This window comes from Stomoxys calcitrans, chromosome 2 (genome assembly GCF_963082655.1).
Source record: "Stomoxys calcitrans chromosome 2, idStoCalc2.1, whole genome shotgun sequence".
Taxonomy (NCBI): Eukaryota; Metazoa; Arthropoda; class Insecta; order Diptera; family Muscidae; genus Stomoxys; species Stomoxys calcitrans.
This window is the reverse complement of record NC_081553.1, coordinates 165,226,004-165,246,222: the sequence shown is the minus strand read 5'-3', so window position 1 is coordinate 165,246,222 and position 20,219 is coordinate 165,226,004. Positions and strand designations below refer to the sequence as shown.

Sequence of the window (20,219 nt, the reverse complement as noted above, 5' to 3'; positions counted from 1 at the left end):
ATATAATTTTTAGATATCGGGTGGAGGCGGACCCTCCCCCTTACCACAAAAACGCCACCCATATCCGAAAGTGATCCGATGGGCACAATGAGGGTATCAAATGAAAGGTATTGGAGACCAGAAAACGAATATCGTATAAAAAATATGGGTCCAAGTACTCAGGGCCCCCCCAACCTAATGAGAACATTACCCTAAGGAAGAGCATTACCACCAGGAACCGATAAGGGGCAAATTCTCACACATCAATGAGTGCTTTTCGATTCAAGTCTAAACTCAATGATAAGAGACCTTCTTTTTATAGTCGAGACAGAACGGCGTTTAAATGACCATGCATGGCATTGCTCCTCGCAAATGTCGCCAACATTAAGAGGGGATAAACACCGCTTTGTCCGACGTTCTCACCAGGATTCGAACACGCTAAGCGTCATAGACTACAATGGCACGAATTCGATATCAGCATTCAAGGCGAAGTTTTCCCACCCTAAAGAGATATTAGAGAGTTAATGGAGGCGCAGCGGAGCGGGCCCTGTTCGGCTAGTCCGGTATAAAATGAACAGTATATAGATTCAGGACAGTAAATAAGAAGATCGGTATATATATGACAGCTTTATCGAACTATGATGTTGGTCCGATCTGCACCATATTCGAAAAGGATGTAAAGGGGCCTTATCCAACTCACCGCCCAAATTTCACAGGGTAATAAATGGACATGTTATGAGTCCATGGCATTAAAATGGAACATCGGTTTATATGGCTGCTATATTCAAATATATACCGATTTGTACCACATTCGATAAAGTCTTGCCAATCAACAAATCAAAGTGGATAAATTATTTGATGAAAATCGAGTATAACTTCAGTTGGACTGAGATGAACAGCTTTAAGTCATTAATCACAAACCATGAGCTACCATTTTCCCTTTCTAAACTCCACTCATAATAAGTTCAATACTCGGCAAGATTTGTTAAACATGTTATATTCTTCATGACATTTACAGGGGCACCATATGATAAAACACTTTCTCGTGTTTTTCTGTTAAACACTGTCAACGTATAATTTTTTTTCAGATCACCACAATATTTTAACACGTCCTCTTCACATGACAAAGTGTTTACCTAGCGAGGACATTGTTGGAAAAAAAAATGAACAAAAGAGCCCAACAAAACACAAAGCAAAATGACAAAAAGGACAATAACTGAATACATATAAAAAAAAACTTACCGAAGCAAACAAATCCAATGAAACTGTAAAGAATTTTGCACCCGAAATCGACATGGCCTTTTGGCATTGTTGACAGACGATTTGCACAAACGTTTTGGCCTCCTCTGAGCCATCGTACCAGTGACAGGAATACGCAGCTTCCATGACCGATGAGCTCTGCAAACAAATGCCATGAAGTGGGCGTGGGACAAAATGTTATTCAGGCGTTCATGAAAGGAAATTTTCAATAATGTTAGATTTAGTGAAGTGTCCTCTTAAGCAACAACAACAACAACAAAAACAAAGATCGATATGGTAAATAAGTGTGCAATAGTAATGGCTGTGGATAGGAAAGACATACAGGGTGGCTGATGAATATTGCTACAATGATGAATATTGCTACATTTTTTTTTCGGTGTATGGAATACATTTTTCTTTTATTCATGTTAAATTAAATTATTAAATTAATTATTAAATTATTATTAATTAAATTAATTAATTAATTAATTAAATTAATTATTAAATTATTATTATTAAATAGAAAAAAAGTTATTACATTTTTTTTTGGTAGCGGCTTTCATCAGCCACCCTGTATGTGGGTGCGGAAATTAGGAAAATATAAGTGTGAGTGTGTGACTTAAACAAATGCTTTTTCCGTTTTCATAAGGAAAATTTGAATTTCGTTAATAGATATAAGCAGCCTCTCTTTGTAAAGCCTCTGAGCCTATAGAAAGAAGTGCCCGTTTTTTTCCGAAATTTTGTCTGTTGACATTTTGTACATGTATGTATGAATATGGTTTTGTATTCATGCGGACAATATTCAAAAATCTATCTTCTTTCCAATACTCAGTCGGAACCAAAGGATGGTTAATTGTGCGTTACAGCCGCTCTCTAGCGAATTCAAGGCAAAAATTATTTCTTCGGCGTAGGTTATAACAAGTAAAAGAGTGCTAAGTTCGGCCGAGCCAAATCTTATATACCCTCCACCATGGATCGCATTTTTTCGAGTTCTTTAGGCGGTATCTCTTTTTTTTCAGGCATACAAAGAATAATGAATAAAAACTGTTATGCTATTGGAGCTTTATCAAGTTAAAGTCCGATTCGGACCATAAATGAAAAACAAAACAACTCATGCAAAATTTCAGCCAAATCGGATGAGAATTGGGCCCTCTAGCGGCTCAAGAAGTCAAGATCCAAGATCGGTTTATATGGCAGCTATTTCAAAATTTGGACCGATTTAAACCATACTTAGCACAGTTGTTGGAAGTGATACCAAAACACCACGCGCAATTTTTCAGCCAAATCGAACAAGAAATGCGCCGTCTAGAGGCTCAAGAAGTCAAGACCCAAGATCGGTTTTTATGGGAGCTATATCAAAATATGGACTGAATTGGCCCATTTACAATCCCAAACGACCTACACTAGTAAAAAGTATTTGTGCAAAATTTCAAGCGCCTATCTTTTCTCCTTCGAAAGTTAGCGTGCTTTCGACAGACAGACGGACGGACATGGCTAGATCGACCTAAATTGACATGACGATCAAAAATATATATATACTTTATGAGGTCTCAGACGCACATTTCGAGGTGTTACAAACAGAATGATGAAATTAGTATATCCCCATCCTATGATGGAGGGTAAAAAAAGGCAACGTTTGAAGTAACATTCTCCCGATATAGTAGTTTCACTCTGACATTAAATTTTCGGGGGTTGGAAATGCCGCGTAGAGGAAGGTTATATGCGTCGCGTCGGATTATGTGCCATTTGAATTCCTCGGCCGACGGGATAACCGTGAGCCCACATAGGCTGAACTTTGAGCCCCAATTTGTGTGATGTTGATCGTTATAACGGAAAGCTCAGCTGCACAGGTGCGGATAGTGAACAGCTTCGGATAGTGAACAGCTGCGGAGTAGCTGCAAATGCCGCAGAGGAAAATCAGAGATTTCAAGAGAAGAGTATAATTGAGGGTCGGGTGGCACCGGCTCTTACTTAAATACTGAGTGCCTTTAATATTCGAAATGACAAGTGAAGTTGCTGGCGGCCTTAAATAACCAATGGCGACCAACAGTGCCTGTTCCTAGGTTAGTTTTGGCTGCCAGCGGACGTCACATACATATGCAGTCTCATATAACCCATCTGATATGTATCTCGAACGGCCGAACTTTTAACTGGGAAGGAGCAGTATACATACTGACGGATGTAGTGGAAAAGTACAAGGATAGCATTACTGGAAGTACGATGGGTTGGAAGAGGAGAGATAACTGAAAAACATTATTTCCAGATTTTCTCGCTGAATGAGAGACTAACCATAATTCTTGGCTTCGGTACAGGCACATCTTTCTTTGAAGACAAAGAAGGAAATCTGGTAACAGTTACAGAAAGTGTGTTTAGGATATGGAAAGAACATTTCTTCCAGTTGATAGTATTCAATATTGGTGGCGACGAGGATAACGCAGAATCAATCTCTAATGAAGTCCAAGTAGCAGTGACTCTACTGAAAAATAACAAGGCGGCAGGAGCCGAATGGTTACCAGCTGAAATATTTAAGACCGGAGGTGATACGCTGATAAGGTATATTATGCATCAGCTCGTCTGCGCGATCTGGCATACACCATGATTCAGGGTGCACCAGAGAAACTTAATTATTTAAAAAAATGAGCGGTGATTGGGCGGGAAAGTGGTCGAGATGGGGCGCATCTGGAGGGGGAAGCTCCCAAGTTTTTTTCTCTCACCAATCAGTTGCCATAATGCTCTGGTCTAGGGAGCAGCTTCTTTTCAATCGATAGCTCACTTATTGCTACATAACGTGCCATCCGCGCACGCTCTGAAATTCCTCCTCACTGATTCGTTTCTGGCCATATCTCGATTCTGTCATGGGTTAACTCATTTCGGGAGTGTGGAAATGGAAGTGAATGCTGAGTTTGTTGTACCTCCAGATTTGATAAAACTCTGCAGGACGACGACTGCTACACATTCCTCAGTAAGAATAGGAAAGAACCTCTCCGAACCATTCAGTATCAGGAATACCAGCATAGTGTGATCTACCTTATATCCTGCTGGAGAAGATTATACGAGATGAAGATGTGAATAGGCATGGCACACTACGACATCGTTATTATAGGTCGGACAGCAAAAGTAGTAACTGCAGCCCTTGGTCAGACCGAAAGACAGTCAGTGCAAGTGGGTCGACATTAAATGAAGATAAGATAAAGGGAAATTCAAGTGGAGAAACACACATTGAACTTAGTTGTCAGAAATTCCAGAAGGCGGAGGTAAGATGCAACATACGTTGTAAGTGCGGTGCTAATCAGTGAATACCCTAATGTAACTTCTATAAATACCGATCTTTCGATTAGTCTTCAAAGTCCTCTTGTAGCTTTAATTTTTGACTTTGCCCACATAACCTTGATCGGATAAGTGGGCAAACTACTCATATAGCAATTAGTGCTGTCCGATTTGCAAATGGGCCACATCGATTTCAATTTGGATATAGCTCCCATATAAACCCATCACTCGATTTAGTATTTTTGAGCTGGAAGCAGCAATTGTCATCTGATTTGGCAAAAATTTTTAACGGAGAGTTTTGTAATGACTTCCAACAACAACTGTGCCAAGCAAGGTTCAAATCGGTTCATAACCTGATATAGCACCCACTTAAACCTATCTACCGATTTAACATCTTGAGCCCCTGCAAGCCGCAATTGTCCTTTTGGTTTGCTGAAATTTTGTACCGGAGTGTTTTGTTATAACTTCCAACAACTGTGCCAAGTACGGTTCAATATGGTCAATAAACTGATATATCCCCCATATAAACCGATCACCGGATGTGACTTCTTGAGCCCCTATAAGTCAAATTTTTCATCCAATTGAGCTGAAATTTGGCACAAAGACTTCTGTTATATCACCAAAATCCATGCTAAGTATGGTTCGAATGTCTATAAACTGATATATAGCGGCTCATGAAGTCAAATCGACGGTTTTGGCTAAAATTTAATACGTGAAGAACAATTATGTAATCCAATTCTCACGCCAAAATCCACCCCGATAGCTTTATAAATTTGGTACGTATACTTTATTTGTGTCCTCCAATGCTTACAACTAATCCTAGCTCGATAGGTTCATAAATAAATAAAGGCCTTTTAAAAGTCGGTACCCCGATGTAATTGTTGAGACCATAGAAGCTTCAATAAATACCCGATTTGATTGTTACAAAATAATTCAAATTCAAACTTAGTTTATAAGGGAACATTTTTGCAGAATCCATGGCACGCTTTTACTTGTTTTCAAGTTACATCTTTGAATAAGATTTCATCAAACTTTTGTTCTTTTTACTAAACTGTCTTTAATGTGATGTAATGAAAATGCCCCTTCCTTTACATTGAAAAACTTTTAAATACCGAAAAATTTTGTAAACGTTCTCTAACACAAAGATGCTTCACACAAATTAGTACTTTGAAATGCCACCCACGCTAAAGTGCCAAAAAGTTCGAAAAGAACATGGCAATCAACAAAAGAAACCTTGATACATATCCGTGGTTTGATGGCCGAATCCAGTGAACAAGTGCGCAGCTACTTTGTTCTTTAAACTTTGTTTTGCCTGGCAAATCACCCCAAACCTCATTGTTGTCCTTTGCGTGAACACATGGACAACCGGATACAGACAATAGTTGAAAATACAAAAGTTCTGTTCTTGAGTGCATTTCCGGTTTACGCGCTATGGGAGCAATGCAACAAAACATGAAAGTGCACTTTATTGGGAAGAGGTTGAAGCTGGTAGACGTTTTCAATGGTCGTTGTACTTTTCTAGGCTTGGCCTTTCTTTTCACAAGGAGAGCAACGGAAAGAGTACAGTGTCCTTGAATATATCCAAAAATTTATATTACGGAAGTTGAGGATAAGTATTCGTCTTTGGGCTAAAAAGTGATAAACTATCTTAATCCTGACTACAAAAAGCGGCAGACGGACAAACGTTACAGAAAGCATATGCGGACAGGCCGACATGAATAAACCGCATCAGGAAGAATTTCTAAAACGAATCGTACACTGCATTACATTTGCAGTATATGAGCAGGGCACAGTTCTTTTTTTTTACCATAGGATGGCGGTATACTAATCTAGACATTCCATTTGTAACTCCTCGAAATATTGATCTAGGACCCAATAAAGTATATATATTCTTGGTCGTCTCGTCGTTCTAAATCGATCTAACCAAGTTCGTCCGTCCGTCAGTCGAAATCACGATAGAGGTTGAACGCGTAAAGCTAGCCGCTTGAAATTTTGCACAGATACTTAATATCGATGTAGGTCATTGTGGATCTTGAGCCCCTGGAAGCCTCAATTTTTGAACGATTTGGCTGAAATTTTGCATGGAGTGTTCTGTTATGACTTTTAACAACTGTGTGAAGTACAGTCCAAATAAGTTTATGACCTGATATGGCCCCCATATAAATCGATCTCCCGATTTGACTTCTTGAGCCCTTACAATCCTCAATTTTTGTCCGATTTGGCTAAAATTTGGCATGTAGAGTTTTGTTATGATTTCCAATAACTGTGCCAAAACTTACGAATTACATTCTATGGTCTAAAATCCTTAACTGGATCCGTTAGAAAGTACAATATAATATCCCACTTTGGACATCGTTAATTGATTGCCATAATATTTCGTATTTTGCTTATAGGGATTAAAAGAAAAACGAGTAAAAAGGCATTAAGTTCGGTCGAATCGAACTTTGGATATCCAACATCTCGGGTATATGTATATAAGCCCCCTGTCGTCACAATCCGGTTAACTTAAGCACCCAAATTCGGCACGGACATTGAGTGGTGTAATATATATAAGTTACTATTCAATTTTGTAGAACAAAATATTGGTCTTTTTGGCAGTTTTATCCAAATTTCATTCAGTTTTATCAAATTTCAGCGAAATCGGGTAATAAATAAAGCTTTTATGTGTTTCAGTCCCATTATCGGCTAATCGGTCTATAGCTATATCTAAATTTAGTCCGATCAGAACCATATCCAGGTCGGATGTTGGGATGCTTAAACCTACAAATTGTTTTAAATTTCCGCGAAATCGGATAAAAATTAAAGCTTTGATGGGCTTCAGACCCTTTATCGGGAGATCAGTCTATTTAGCAGCTATATCCAAATATAGTTCGATCTGAACCAAATTTTGGGGCGTATGTCGGGAGGCTTAAAAAACTCACTGTTTCAAATTTCAGCGAAATCGGGTAATAAATAAAGCTCTTATGGTCTTCGGACCCTTTATCGGGAGATCGGTCTATATGGCAGCTATATCTAAATATAGTCCGATTTGAACCATATTTAGGGCAGATGTCGGGAGGCTTAAAATAACCCTCTGTTTCAAATTTCAGCAAAATCGGATAAAAAATAAAGCTTTGATGGGCTTCAGACCCTTTATTGGCAGATCGATCTATATGGCAGCTATATCCAAATATAGTCCGATCTAATCCATGTTTAGGTCAGATATCGGGAGGCTTAAAATAATCCTCTGTTTCAAATTTCAGCGAAATCGGTTAAAAAATAAAGCTTTTATGGGCTGGACCCTTTATCGGGACATCGGTCTATATGACAGCTATATCTAAATATAGTCCGATCTAATCCATGTTTAGGTCAGATCTCGGGAGGCTTAAAATAACCCACTGTTTCAAATTTCAGCGTAATCGGGTAGTAAATAAAGCTCTTATGGTCTTCGGACCCTTTATCGGGAGATCGGTCTATATGGCAGCTATATCTAAATATAGTCCGATCTGAACCATATTTGGGTCAGTTGTCGGGAAGCCTTAAACTACTCACTGTTTCAAATTTCAGTGAAATCGGATAAAAAGTAAAGCATTTATGGGCATTAGACCTTTTATCGCCAGATCGGTCTATATAGCATCTATATCCAAATATGGTCCGATTTGGCCCGTTCAAAAACTTAACCATCGTGCATCAAACTAAATGACTTTACCCCCTATCCTACGGTGGTGGGTATAATGAATGGACGGTATTCGTTCGTTATTTGCAATAAAAAATTCTCCTTTATAGGGTGGGACAGGCTAATGTACATGCATCTCGGCGAATCGAATATGAGCCTGATCTCCACTCTTTTCTTGCAACTCTTAATCCCCTTATCTCACCTCTAGTTCCCATATTTACGCTACTACCTACATTTCCTTCTCGCTGGCTTTCTACTGAACACACATTTGCAGTGATCTATCCGTTAACCTTTTGAGGATGAAGAATTAACCTCTCGATAAAGTTTCGATTTTATTGCATATTCGTTCTTTGAATAGTCCTTTTTACTAAGTCAAGTGTCGCCAAAATGGTAGAAATATTGCTCCTTCTATGAGAAAAAACATGAGAAATATATGTCCCATTCGTCCTCAAAGTTTAATATTTGAGTAGAAATTTTTTTCGAATATTGCTTAGAATTCGAAATACGTCAGATCGTGCAGTCTGTTTAGACTGCCAGAGATGAAAACACCATAAAAATAATTCATGCGCGATTTGTTGTAGAGTGGTGGTGAGTATGGTGGGGTATACAGTGAGCGTCAAAATGAAGAGTAGAAAAGCATTATATTAAAAAAAAATATTTCATCTATAATTTTACTAGTTAAACGGAATACGAAAATTATTAACTTTCCTCTCTAAAACAACGTTTATTTAATGATGAAAGTAAGTTTGAGGTATTTCGCAAAAAAAAAGCCTGTAAAAGTATGGCTTTTTTACACTTAAGTTTGCGCTCACTGTAAGCTTGCTTATATAACAAAAATCGGTCAAATCCAAAAAATTGTTACCTGGAGGCTCAAGAAGCAAATTCGGGGCTATATCTATTTATAGAACTATCTCGGCCATATCTGGTTTGGGTATTTGAGACAATAAGTGGACTATGAATGGCAAACTCCAGCCAAATTGGATAAATATAAAGGCTCATAGGAGCTCAGAGAGTGAAATCTGGGGATTTTGGGATATATTCTTATATATATGCCCCATTTGTCATTAATGACCTATATTAAAAAAATGACTGTACAAAATTTAAGGCTGAAAGCTTTTTTCGCTCATAAACTCATTATTTCGATAGACGGGGGTGAAAGAATGTGAAAAAAATCTGAAATATATATATCAAATAGGGTCCGAAATCAATTTAAGGAGAGACGAGTAAATACATTCCTCCTATCATATGGCGGTGAGCATAAAAAAGGCTTTCCACCTTAAATTTTGGCCTTGGCAAGTCAAAAATATTGAAATTGGGGATTAGCCAGACAAATATTGGGTTAGATCTATTTCGTGACACATTTTTTCAACAGCTCTATCCTATTACATAAAATAAAGAAAGAGTTTTCGTTGCAATTACGTTACCTACTGAAAAATGATCTATTCCAACAGGAAATTGTACCTTGTTTAACACTTAGACGCTCTAATTTTGTTAATTTTATTGCTTTGTCTATTGATTACAGTTTTTTATGAACTGAATATATAGAAAAGGGTGTGAAGTAAAAGTTGTTTCGAACCAGGAATGGTTGAGATTGAAACACATAATTAAAATCAATATATCTCCGGGAATTTTGGGCGGATTTTGAAAAATTTGACATCCAAAATAAGCTTAGGTTAGGTAAGGTTATGTTTACGTGGCAGTCTGCCATCAGACTCACTTAGACGTTTTCGTCCATTTTGATACCACAGGAAGAGAAGAAGGAAGATGCCTTCTAGTTCCTACCGTTGAACCATTCAGATCGCTTTAAAAGCCTTAAAACTTGCGAATGTTCACATCCGCTAAATCAGACAGGTTCTCAAAGAAATGCGAACCTAAAGTGGAACTCCTTTTGACTGCTAGTGCGGGACACACACACAGAAGGTGTTATATAGTTTTTTCTTCTTCGATATCCTCATAGCTTCTGCAAAAGTCGTTGCTGGTAACCTTCAGTCTGTCAGCATGTTTTCCGATTAGACAGTGACCTGCCATGGCGGACACAATGCCTGAGACGTCTGTTCTAGCCAATGACAGCAAAGCAGTAGACCTCTTCAACTCTAGACCATCTACCATTCGTTGTCCTTCGGGTCTGGTCCTGAAAACTTAGTTTACTTGTCGCTAGAGGCATACCCACAGATTCCAGTATTCCTGGAATGTGTAGGGTAGTTTCCAGTCTCGCAAGCTCGTCCGATTTACAGTTCCCTGAGATATCTGTGTGTCCCGGCACCCAGAACAGGTGCAATTTGAACTGTTCAGCCATCTCGTTGAGAGATCTGCGATAGTCGAGGGCGGCTTTTGTGTTCAGAAATACGTTTTCCAGGCATTTAATGACTGCCTAGCTGTCTGAGAAGATATTTATGCCAATCGTCGTAATGGCATTATATCTTAGCCGCTACACCACTTCCTTAATTGCAAGGATCTCCGCTTGATACACACTGCAGTGGTCGGGTAACCTTTTCGATATGACCAGTTCTAGATCTTTAGAGTACACCCCAAAGCCCACCTGGTCGTTTAGCTTGGAACCATCCGTATAGAAGTATATGTTACTTCTGTTACCAGGGATATCGTAGATCCAATCGGTTCTATCAGGAATAGTGGTGCAGTAATTTTTAACAAAAAGCGGCTCAGGTAGGGTGTAATTCACACTGCCTGGAACATCGGATATTGTATCAAGGATAACACAGTGTCCGTAACCGCCATATGACCAATGAGAAAGCTCCCTTAACCTTACGGCAGTGGTCGCTGCAATTTGGGTAGCCACAATGTCCAGAGGTATAAGATGTAGTATTAAATTCCGTACATCAGATGGTGTCGTCCTCAGTGCGGCTGCGGCTTTGGATCCGGTTAAGTATTGAGCAATAGATGGATTTTTGAAGCGCCATCCACCAGACCACAACACCACATAGCATTATAGGTCTGACAACTGCAGTATATACCCAATGCATGATGCGCGGTCTAAACCCCCACCTTTTGCCAATAGCTCTCTTACAGGTGTATAGGGCTAGAGTTGCCTTTTTTGCCCTTTCCAAAATGTTGGATTTGAAGTTCAATTTCCTGTCCAGCAAAACAACTAGATAATTTGCGCTTTCTGTAACATTCTTTCCACCCAAAGAGACAGGTTCCACTGTAGGCAACTTGTATCTCCTGCTGAAAAGAACTACTTCTGTCTTGCACGGATTTATACCTAGAACACTTTGTTGTTGCACGTAGAGCTTCCTGAAGTATATCTCTTAGAGTGCTGGGAAACTTTCCACTAAAGGTCCTCCTGATGGCTTTTGATTTGGTTCTTATCTAGGAACCATGGGTGTGTGGAGGAATGATTCGTGATCTAAGAATTTCCGGATTTAAACTTCTCAAGGGTACGGGGAATGGAAAATACAGACCCTGTATTCTTGCAAAGGGTAGTCTAAATGTTTTTTTTCTTCCGTCGCTAAGCACTGAAGATTTAGTAAGCCTGCCTTGAAATAAACAAGTCTCATTAATGGTTGTTTTTCCTTTATATGGCACACGATTCAGATCTGCCGCCTTCAAACCTTAATTAGCTGGTTGAAGCTGCTTTTGTAGGGAAGAATAGTTCCATTGTAGGAAGTGATACTTATGCACATTACCAGATATGGGGAAGTTTAGATGTCAACGAAGGGGGTGAGATGCTTACTCAAAATATAATAAGTTGCAATCTGGCGATTTGTAATAGAGGGGATAAACCGACCTTTATTACTAGGAATAGGCAGGAGATCTAGTATTACCTTTGTACCGGAAGATATAAGTGGAAGAATATGCGAATGGGAAGTGTTGGATGACCACAGCTTCTCTAATTATCGTTATATTAGTTTCAGCCTAAAGTTATTAGTTTCGGCTAAACAGAGGAAAGGCGGCACAAATTCTGCACTTATATCGCTTCTAGACCAGAAAAGGAAGTGGAAACTACTGAGGATATAGACGTAGTGGTCAAGTGGATTACGAAGGACCTGAATGACTCTCTGTATTAGCATGCCCTAGTGCCAATCCAAGGGGCAAACAGTTTGCTATGGTGGACTAAGGAAGGACTGCAGAAAACTCTTCAACAGGGCAAAAGCCACAAGAGGCCTCTAGGCTAAGGAAGATTCTGCACTTGAGATCTATTACGGTGGGGTATATTCAGAAGTGAGAGAATGTATGGAAAATATCTAGTAAGGAAACACTTAAACTACTCATTGATGAACATTTCACGGGAAATTCTCCAACGGGCAACGTGGCGGCAGAATAGGTTGTCACTGGTATGCATATTTTAGGGCAAAGATCCCTGGAGATCGCCTGTCGCTGCCGCAGCATGCATATAGTAAAGGTAAATCCACTGAAACAGCTCTTTATGACCTAGTCGGCATACATAGAGGATTCTCTCGCTGTCAAGAAATATACAATGGTAGCATTTCTTGACATTGAAGGTGCTTTCAATAGTGTAAAACCGACGTCAATCATGACATTTCTGGAAGGACTTTATTCAAAATTTTTGTATGTATGGGAAGGTAAAGGGGAGTACTATTTCACCGTGTAATCGGCTTTTCGGTAGCTGAAACATACACCCACAAAATGGAGGCATACATTAGTGTAAACTTTGCGGGCCACATTATTCACATTTCTGGAGTTGATTAAAATAGAAAAGTGGCCCTCAAATGAAAGCCCCAAGGGAGAAAAATCCGCAAATGTATTGATGTTGACTGAACTCGTTATAGAAATCGAGATATTTTAATTTTTTTTGAATGGGCTTGCGAACCTATATTTTATGTTCACTGAACTCATTATAGAAATTGAGATATTTAAATTTTTTTGAATGGGAGCTACCGTTTGAACATCTCTGGACGGAATTTTTCTAAAAATTTTATATTTTTTGAAAGCTACAGGCAGCACAATGGCCCATATAATCTTTGTCGATTAAAAGCAAAAATACAAAATGGGACATATATGTCCCATTCTTTCTCAAAGGGTTAAACCATAACCTATATACAGGGCGGCTCAATTTTATTAGATTGGGCTGAAATCTTGATCAAACACAGTTTTGATTTTCAATGGTATGGAAGAAACTGATCTTCAAAGCTCTTACAGGACACAATTCTTATTCTAATATTGAGCATGTTGGAGAGCACAAATGATTCGACCCATCTTTTTATACCCACCACCGGAGGATGGGAGTATATTCATTTTGTCATTCCGTTCGCAGCACATCGAAATATCCATTTCCGATCCTATAAAGTATATATATTCTTGATCAGAATGAAAATCTAAGACGATCTAGCCATGTCCGTCCGTCTGTCTGTTGAAATCACGCTACAGTCTTTAAAAATAGAGATATTGAGCTGAAATTTTGCACAGATTCTTTTTTTTTTGTCCATGAGCAGTTTAAGTTCGAAGAAAGGCTATAATGGACTATATCTTGATATAGCCCCCCTATAGACCAATCCGCCGATTAAGGGTCTTAGGCCACATTTATTATCCGATATTGCTGAAATTTGGGACAGTGAGTTGTGTTAAGCCACTCGACATCCTTCTTCAATTTGACCTAGATCGGTCCAGATTTGGATATAGCTGCCATATGGACTGATTTCTCGATTTAAGGTCTTGCGCCCATAAAAGGCGGATTTATTGTCCTATTTTGCCAAAATTTGGGACAGTGAGTTGTGTTAGAAGCCACGACATTTTTCTGCAATTTAGCTTAGATCGATTAAGATTTGGATATAGCTGCCATATAGACCGATATCTCGATTTAACGTCTTGGCCCCATGGTTTAGATCGGTTTATTTTTAGATATAGCTACTAAAAAGATCAATATTTTGCTATACACATCTGAACAATGACCTGTACTTATTAGTATTTGGTCCAAATCGGAACATATTTCGATATAGCTGCCACGGGGCATAAGGTATGCATTGTTCACCGGATTTTGACGAAAGGTGGTTTACATATATACCCGAGGTGGTGGGTAGTTCGGCCCGGCCGAACTTAATGCCTTTTTACTTGTTATTCCCTGTATCAAGATTTTTGTGAAAACCTAGAACATATAATCTTGACCAACTTTTTATACGCATATGAACTTTTAACGATTTAACCCACTTTGCATGAAAGTTGTTGATATTTTCTTGGTTACAACGAATTTTTCCTTTTTGTAGGTGGGTGTTGACACGTCTGTGTGTGGGTGTGTCTGTGAAGGCGTGTGGAAATAGAGTTCCTTTTCCTTGTTGGATCTCTTAAGACCAAGGCAAACAAAGCGTGTCGTCGTTCATGTTGAGTTGCATTCAATTGAATTGAATTTATTTTGTCTGTGTATGAGTGTGTGTGTGTGTGTGTTGGTGTTACTGAATGAAACGTTTGTTTAGTGTGATTTGGCTTTGTTTGTGCCATTTTTGGAGTTGTAGAAATGCTGATGGGGTGGGTGGTTACTTGTTTGGAGCTGTGATGTGAGGTGAGGTGCTCATAGGAAGCCCATTTTGTGTGTTTGCCCAAGTAGATGGCTCGCTGGCTGACTTACCTCTTCAATTAAACGATTGCCAAAAATACAGAAATGGAACACTTGGGCCAAGGCATAGCCCAAGTAGCCGATCACAGTGAAAGCGTAAACATTGACTCCCGTAATTTTGGTTGCCTGGTACGCCAACAGCGTTAATTTAATGGTCGATGTCAACATGTGTAGCAGCAGGGCGGCGCCATATGTATCACCGATGGCGGCCACCAATCTGAAAGAGGGAGGTAACCAATAAAGAAAAAGCATAAGAAGAGAGCGTTACAATAAGTAAGCACAGTTGGAGGATTTTAACGAACATTGGAGCAAAGTTAATTGGGAGTTGTATTCTTTTGCCTTCAATGAGTGTCAAAATCTTGTTACAGAGTGTCATAGTCTTACAGTAATTGATAGCAACCAACCAACCATTGAGGTAAGTTTTACCTGACGTTATTAAGGCACAACTCAATTACACATTCAAGCGCTACGATAAATCGCAGTTATTTATGTGAATGAAATTTAATATGAATGAATTTAATATGATGTCGTCAATTCTACTTGACTCTCTGTCGAACACTAGCGGAAGCACATTACGTAGCAGTCTAGGCACCGATTTTCATACAGAACAATAGCCAATATTTAGTTGGAAATTTCCAAATAAGAGTAAAGGGGGTTTGGTTCTACTAAATTCTTAGCTGGAATAGCTAGAGCGAAAATAAAGTAGTGTCGATATTAATTAATGCAGTATTACTTGTAATTAATACAATAATACACAGGATACTCAAGACATGGAGGATAAAAATTAAATGTAAACTAAAGGTCAGAGAAAACGTAATATTGGGTTGCCCAAAAAGTAATTGCGGATTTTTTAAAATAAAGTAAATGCATTTTTAATAAAGCTTAGAATGAACTTTAATCAAATATACTTTTTTTCTAAAGCAAGCTAAAAGTAACAGCTGATAACTGACAGAAGAAAGAATGCAATTACAGAGTCACAACCTGTGAACAAATTTGTCAACGCCGATTATATGAAAAATCCGCAATTACTTTTTGGGCAACCCAATAGTTCAAAATTTTTCCAATTTGGATAATAATTGCGCCCTATAGCGAATCAAGAAGCCGTCAAAGCCATCAAAACATTAACCGATTTGGCCCATTTACAATCCCAACTGACCTGCACTAATAAGCAGTATTGGTGCAAAATGTCATGTACCTAGCTTTACTGCTTTGAAAATTGGCGTGTTTTCGACAGACAGACGGACGAACAAGGCTTAATATACTAAGAATGTTAAGACGATCAAGAGTATATATGTACATATACATTGTTGGGTCGCAGATCGTTATTTCGACGGGTTACAAACGGAATGGGAGGCAACCGTGTAGCTGAGGTTAGCATGTCCGCCTTTGATGCAGAGCGCCCGGGTTCAAATACCGGCGTGACATCAAAAAGCTACCTGAGCTCCAGTAATAGCCTCGTTTTCTCACGATCTGGATCTCCCCATAGGCTTTTCGCCGTTATACCGACCGTTTCGCTGTTCCGCAGGGTTACATGCGCATTCGTCATTCATGCCCTTAACTCGTACTGCGTCGACCCGAAAGGCTTCGGGTTTACCAAGTTTATTGACGGCAGCCCTCTGGCCTTCACTGCCAAATCGTCTGCCCTTTCATTCCCCTTTACTCCGTTATGTATGTGAAAAATATACTATGGCAACCCTGGAGATAGACGTACAAAAGGCAAATTTTGCCCATGAAGATTCCACTAAGGAACAAGGGTAAACTTCTCACATATCAATGAGTGCAGTCCGATTCCGAAATTTAAGCTCAATGATAAGGGGCCTCCTTTTTGTAGTCGATTCCGAACGGCGTGCCACAGGGCGACCCATCCTAGTGTATATACTTCTTTGTTAAACATAACTATGTCGCAGCGACATGTTGCTGTTTTTCCAATCATAAGGCTGGTACTATATTCTTTTTCCGCAGTTGAAAACACACATTTTTCACGGTCACTTTTTTGAAACTCTACAAAAATCTCAACGAAAACATAATACTTTTATGAAGATTTTTCATAAGTAATGAGGGAATCTCAACGAAAACATAATACTTTTATGAAGATTTTTCATAAGTAATGAGGGAATGTCCCACTGAATGAAACCAGCAATTTTTTTTTCCTTCAAAATCTATTATCTAAAAATTGCAATTACGAAAAAATGTAGCGAAAAACAAACATGGTACCAATATGGTCTAATTGCATTAAGGCCGATTACTTTTTTTAGATAAAAGATTTTAAAGCAAAAATAAATTTGTTGATTTCATTCATCAGGACATTCCCTAATACTTATTGTAAAATTTAAAAAAAATTTAATTTATCATTGTTATTTTCGTAGTATTCAAAAAAGTAATCGCAAAAAACGTGGGTATTCTACGGTTAAAAAGGAACATAATACGAGCCGTAACAAGTGATTTTCCAACTGATCGTAACATAAGGTCTGTAGGCAATATTAAGAATCGAATTGAAATATTCAAACAGAGCAGACGTGTTTCCTTGACACAAATAATAAATAAAAAAATATTAAAACTAAAAATTGAATTTTCTTTGAAATAAAAATTTAAATTTGTGGATTTTGAATTTTGGAAATGAATTTGGACCAACTAGGCATGGACGTTTGCGATCCTGCCGAGAATATACCCCCTGATAAAAACAGCCATAAAAGCAATTGTAAGTCAGCCATTGGAAAACTTTTGCATGAAGCCTGCTTTAGTGGACATGGACATGGATATGGCTCGCAAAATTCTGGATGTTTGGATCAAGACATTACTCCTTCCACGTCTGCATCATCATCCTCTAAATGCAATAAAGGAATGTCTGCTAATTTGGTAGTGAATGTTGAAAAATTGCCTTCAATTGACATTAAAAAATTGACAAAAACAAACTCAACGCAAGTCAATACATCAAGACCTTTACCATCCAATATTGAGAGCAATATGGATCACAACGAGTTTACCCCCTCTGACAAAGAAGGTTTTCAAATGGTGCAAAAGAAACGGAAAATATCTGGTGATACTAACTTGCGTAAAATAGATTTAAGCAATTCTGTTCTTAGCGTTTCAAATAATGCATCTGGCCAATCGCAGGATTCTTCCAATAGATTTGCAATATTAGGAGATTTAGATATTAAAACTAACAACACTTATCATAAGAAAATTCCAGCACAAGAGGCTTTAGTTGTAGAAAAATCTGTTGGAAACAGGAAGTCTTTCTGCCCTCCTATTTTTCTTTTTGGTGTTGATATGAATAATTTAATTAAAGACTTAAAGGCTAGGCAAATTGTATTTAAGATTGTCAACAAGAGCAGACACAAGAGTAAACTTTATTTGCAAGACCCAAAAATACACACTGAGCTAATGTGCCTTCTACGTGAAAAGAAATTAGATTCATACTCTTATACACCAAGGGAGTTAAAACGACAAACCATTGTTTTGCGTGGCCTTTTGTTTGACACAGCAATAGAGGATATTAAGTCGGAAATAGATACATATGTTAGTCCCTGATACAGTGCATAGTGTCTCTAAATTTTCCACTTCATACTCCAAGAAAAACAATATTGACACAGGTCTTTTTTTGCTAACACTGCATCCTGGTAAATCCGTATCTGAGTTGAAGGCGCAAAGATATATTTTGCATCAAAGGGTGTCTTGGGAATTACCGAAGAAAAATATGAGGGATGTTCAATGCTGGAGATGCCAACAATGGGGGCATATGTCCCAAAATTGCAACAGGGATTTTGCGTGCGTAAAGTGCGGTCAAAACCATGCACAAGGTGAGTGTAAATTTGTGCAGGGCGATGGAAATTTACCATTTTGCATCAATTGTGGAAATAGCGGCCATCCCTCGAGTTTTAGAGGTTGCCCTGAGTATAAAAAATATGTTGAGCTTAAGAAGAGAGCTAGATCAGTTGCCCTAGAGAGAAAAGAGAAGGCAAAAAGCAATGTTTTTAGTGCTTTAAACTCTTTTACTCAACCGAATGTATCTTATTCCGATGCGTCCCGTAACGGTACTTCTAGTTACACTCAACCCTCAACGAAACCGAAAATCATTGAAGAATTTTTGAAAATTGCTAAAGAACTTTGCCCTCCTAAAGTGATTTCGCTGGAAGACAAAATTGCCAATTTTATAAGGGAGTTTCAAACCATTTCAAAGGAAGAGGCGATACAGCGATGTATAGGCCTCTTACGCGAAGTAAACCAAGTCTATGGTCCATAATGTTCTGGATCTTATTACATTTAATGTCAGGTCACTCATTGAATATGGCCGTAGATTTGAATTACACAGTTTAATGAAAAAGTTTGATATTGACATTGCTTTCCTTCAGGAAACTCATTTGAGAGCTGGAGGTAATATTAGTTTTGAAGGCTGTCACTTTCTAAGGGATAACAGCGCACAAGGTGTGGCCATACTACTTAAGAAACATTTTAAATTCAGAAAAGAAGTCATCTTAGGGTTTCTCTTCCCTAATTTATTTATTTCTATTGATGTTTCTATTAATGGCGTTCTTAGGAAAATTTTGTTAGGCTCAGTTTATATTCCTGGCAATTCAAGCCAATCGCAAATTTTTAGTTCTCTGTCTTCTTTAGGTAATTATTCTGGGGGATTTGATTTCACATTTATAGGTGGTGATTTCAATGCTAGACATATTTCATGGGGTGATTCTATGAATAATTCAAATGGAAACTGTTTTTATGACTTCCTTCAAGTAAATCCCCACTTTTTTACCAGAATATCTTCATCCTGTCCAACGTTTCCAAATGGTTCATCTTACTTGGATCATTTTCTCTTTTGTTCTAACACATCTGACCTACCAAATCCTGTTTGTTCGACCTCATGTTTACCCAGTTTTTCAGATCACTACCCTCTCAAACTTAACGTCATTCTTCCTAGCTTCGAAATTGTTTTGCAGCCTCCTCCTACATTTACAAGCTACGAAAGCACAAATTGGGATGATTTCAAGCACGATATAACTCAGGGTATTTTAAGTAATTATCCCCCTTCAAATAGAAATTTGACTAACAATGAAATTGATCAGTACATTGAAGAGTTTGCTTCTGTTGTGAGTTCTGTCTCAGAACTTCATTCTAAGAAAATTGAATTGGGTAACAGAAAATTCTTGATATCTGATAGAATTAAGAATTTATATAGAATTAAATATAATTGGCAAAAAGAACTTAAGAGGCTATATCGCTTGTCCAGTAACAGATTCAGTCCAGAGTATCGCATTTTATCCAAGCAAATCCAATTATTGAGTGTTATTATTAAGAGGCAGGTTGAACTAGAGCAGATTTCTATTTTTAGAGATAAACTTAGAGGAATTAAGCCGGGGCCAAGAGCACATCGGGACGTTTTCAAGATTATTGGGCATCGAAAATCTCTACCTTTGGATAAATTATCAATTGATGGTGCGATAATAACAAATGAGTCGGAATGCCTTTCCCATTTGAAATCGTATTTTTCTAATATTTATAATAGCTCTGTTCATCTTTCGTCTGTAAGGGAAGATTTTGTGAATGACTTCATTG

At 38.3% G+C, this 20,219-nt stretch overlaps 1 protein-coding gene across 2 annotated transcripts in view; it reads right to left on the bottom strand.

The window, feature by feature from the left end:
• LOC106085816 (odorant receptor coreceptor) overlaps positions 1-20,219 on the bottom strand; it is a 67,263-nt gene that overhangs the window by 8,658 nt on the left and 38,386 nt on the right. For both annotated transcript variants that reach the window (NM_001311245.1, XM_013250238.2), the window contains 2 exon segments: positions 1,222-1,377; positions 14,679-14,883. In NM_001311245.1, the coding sequence (NP_001298174.1) occupies positions 1,222-1,377; positions 14,679-14,883 (361 nt within the window).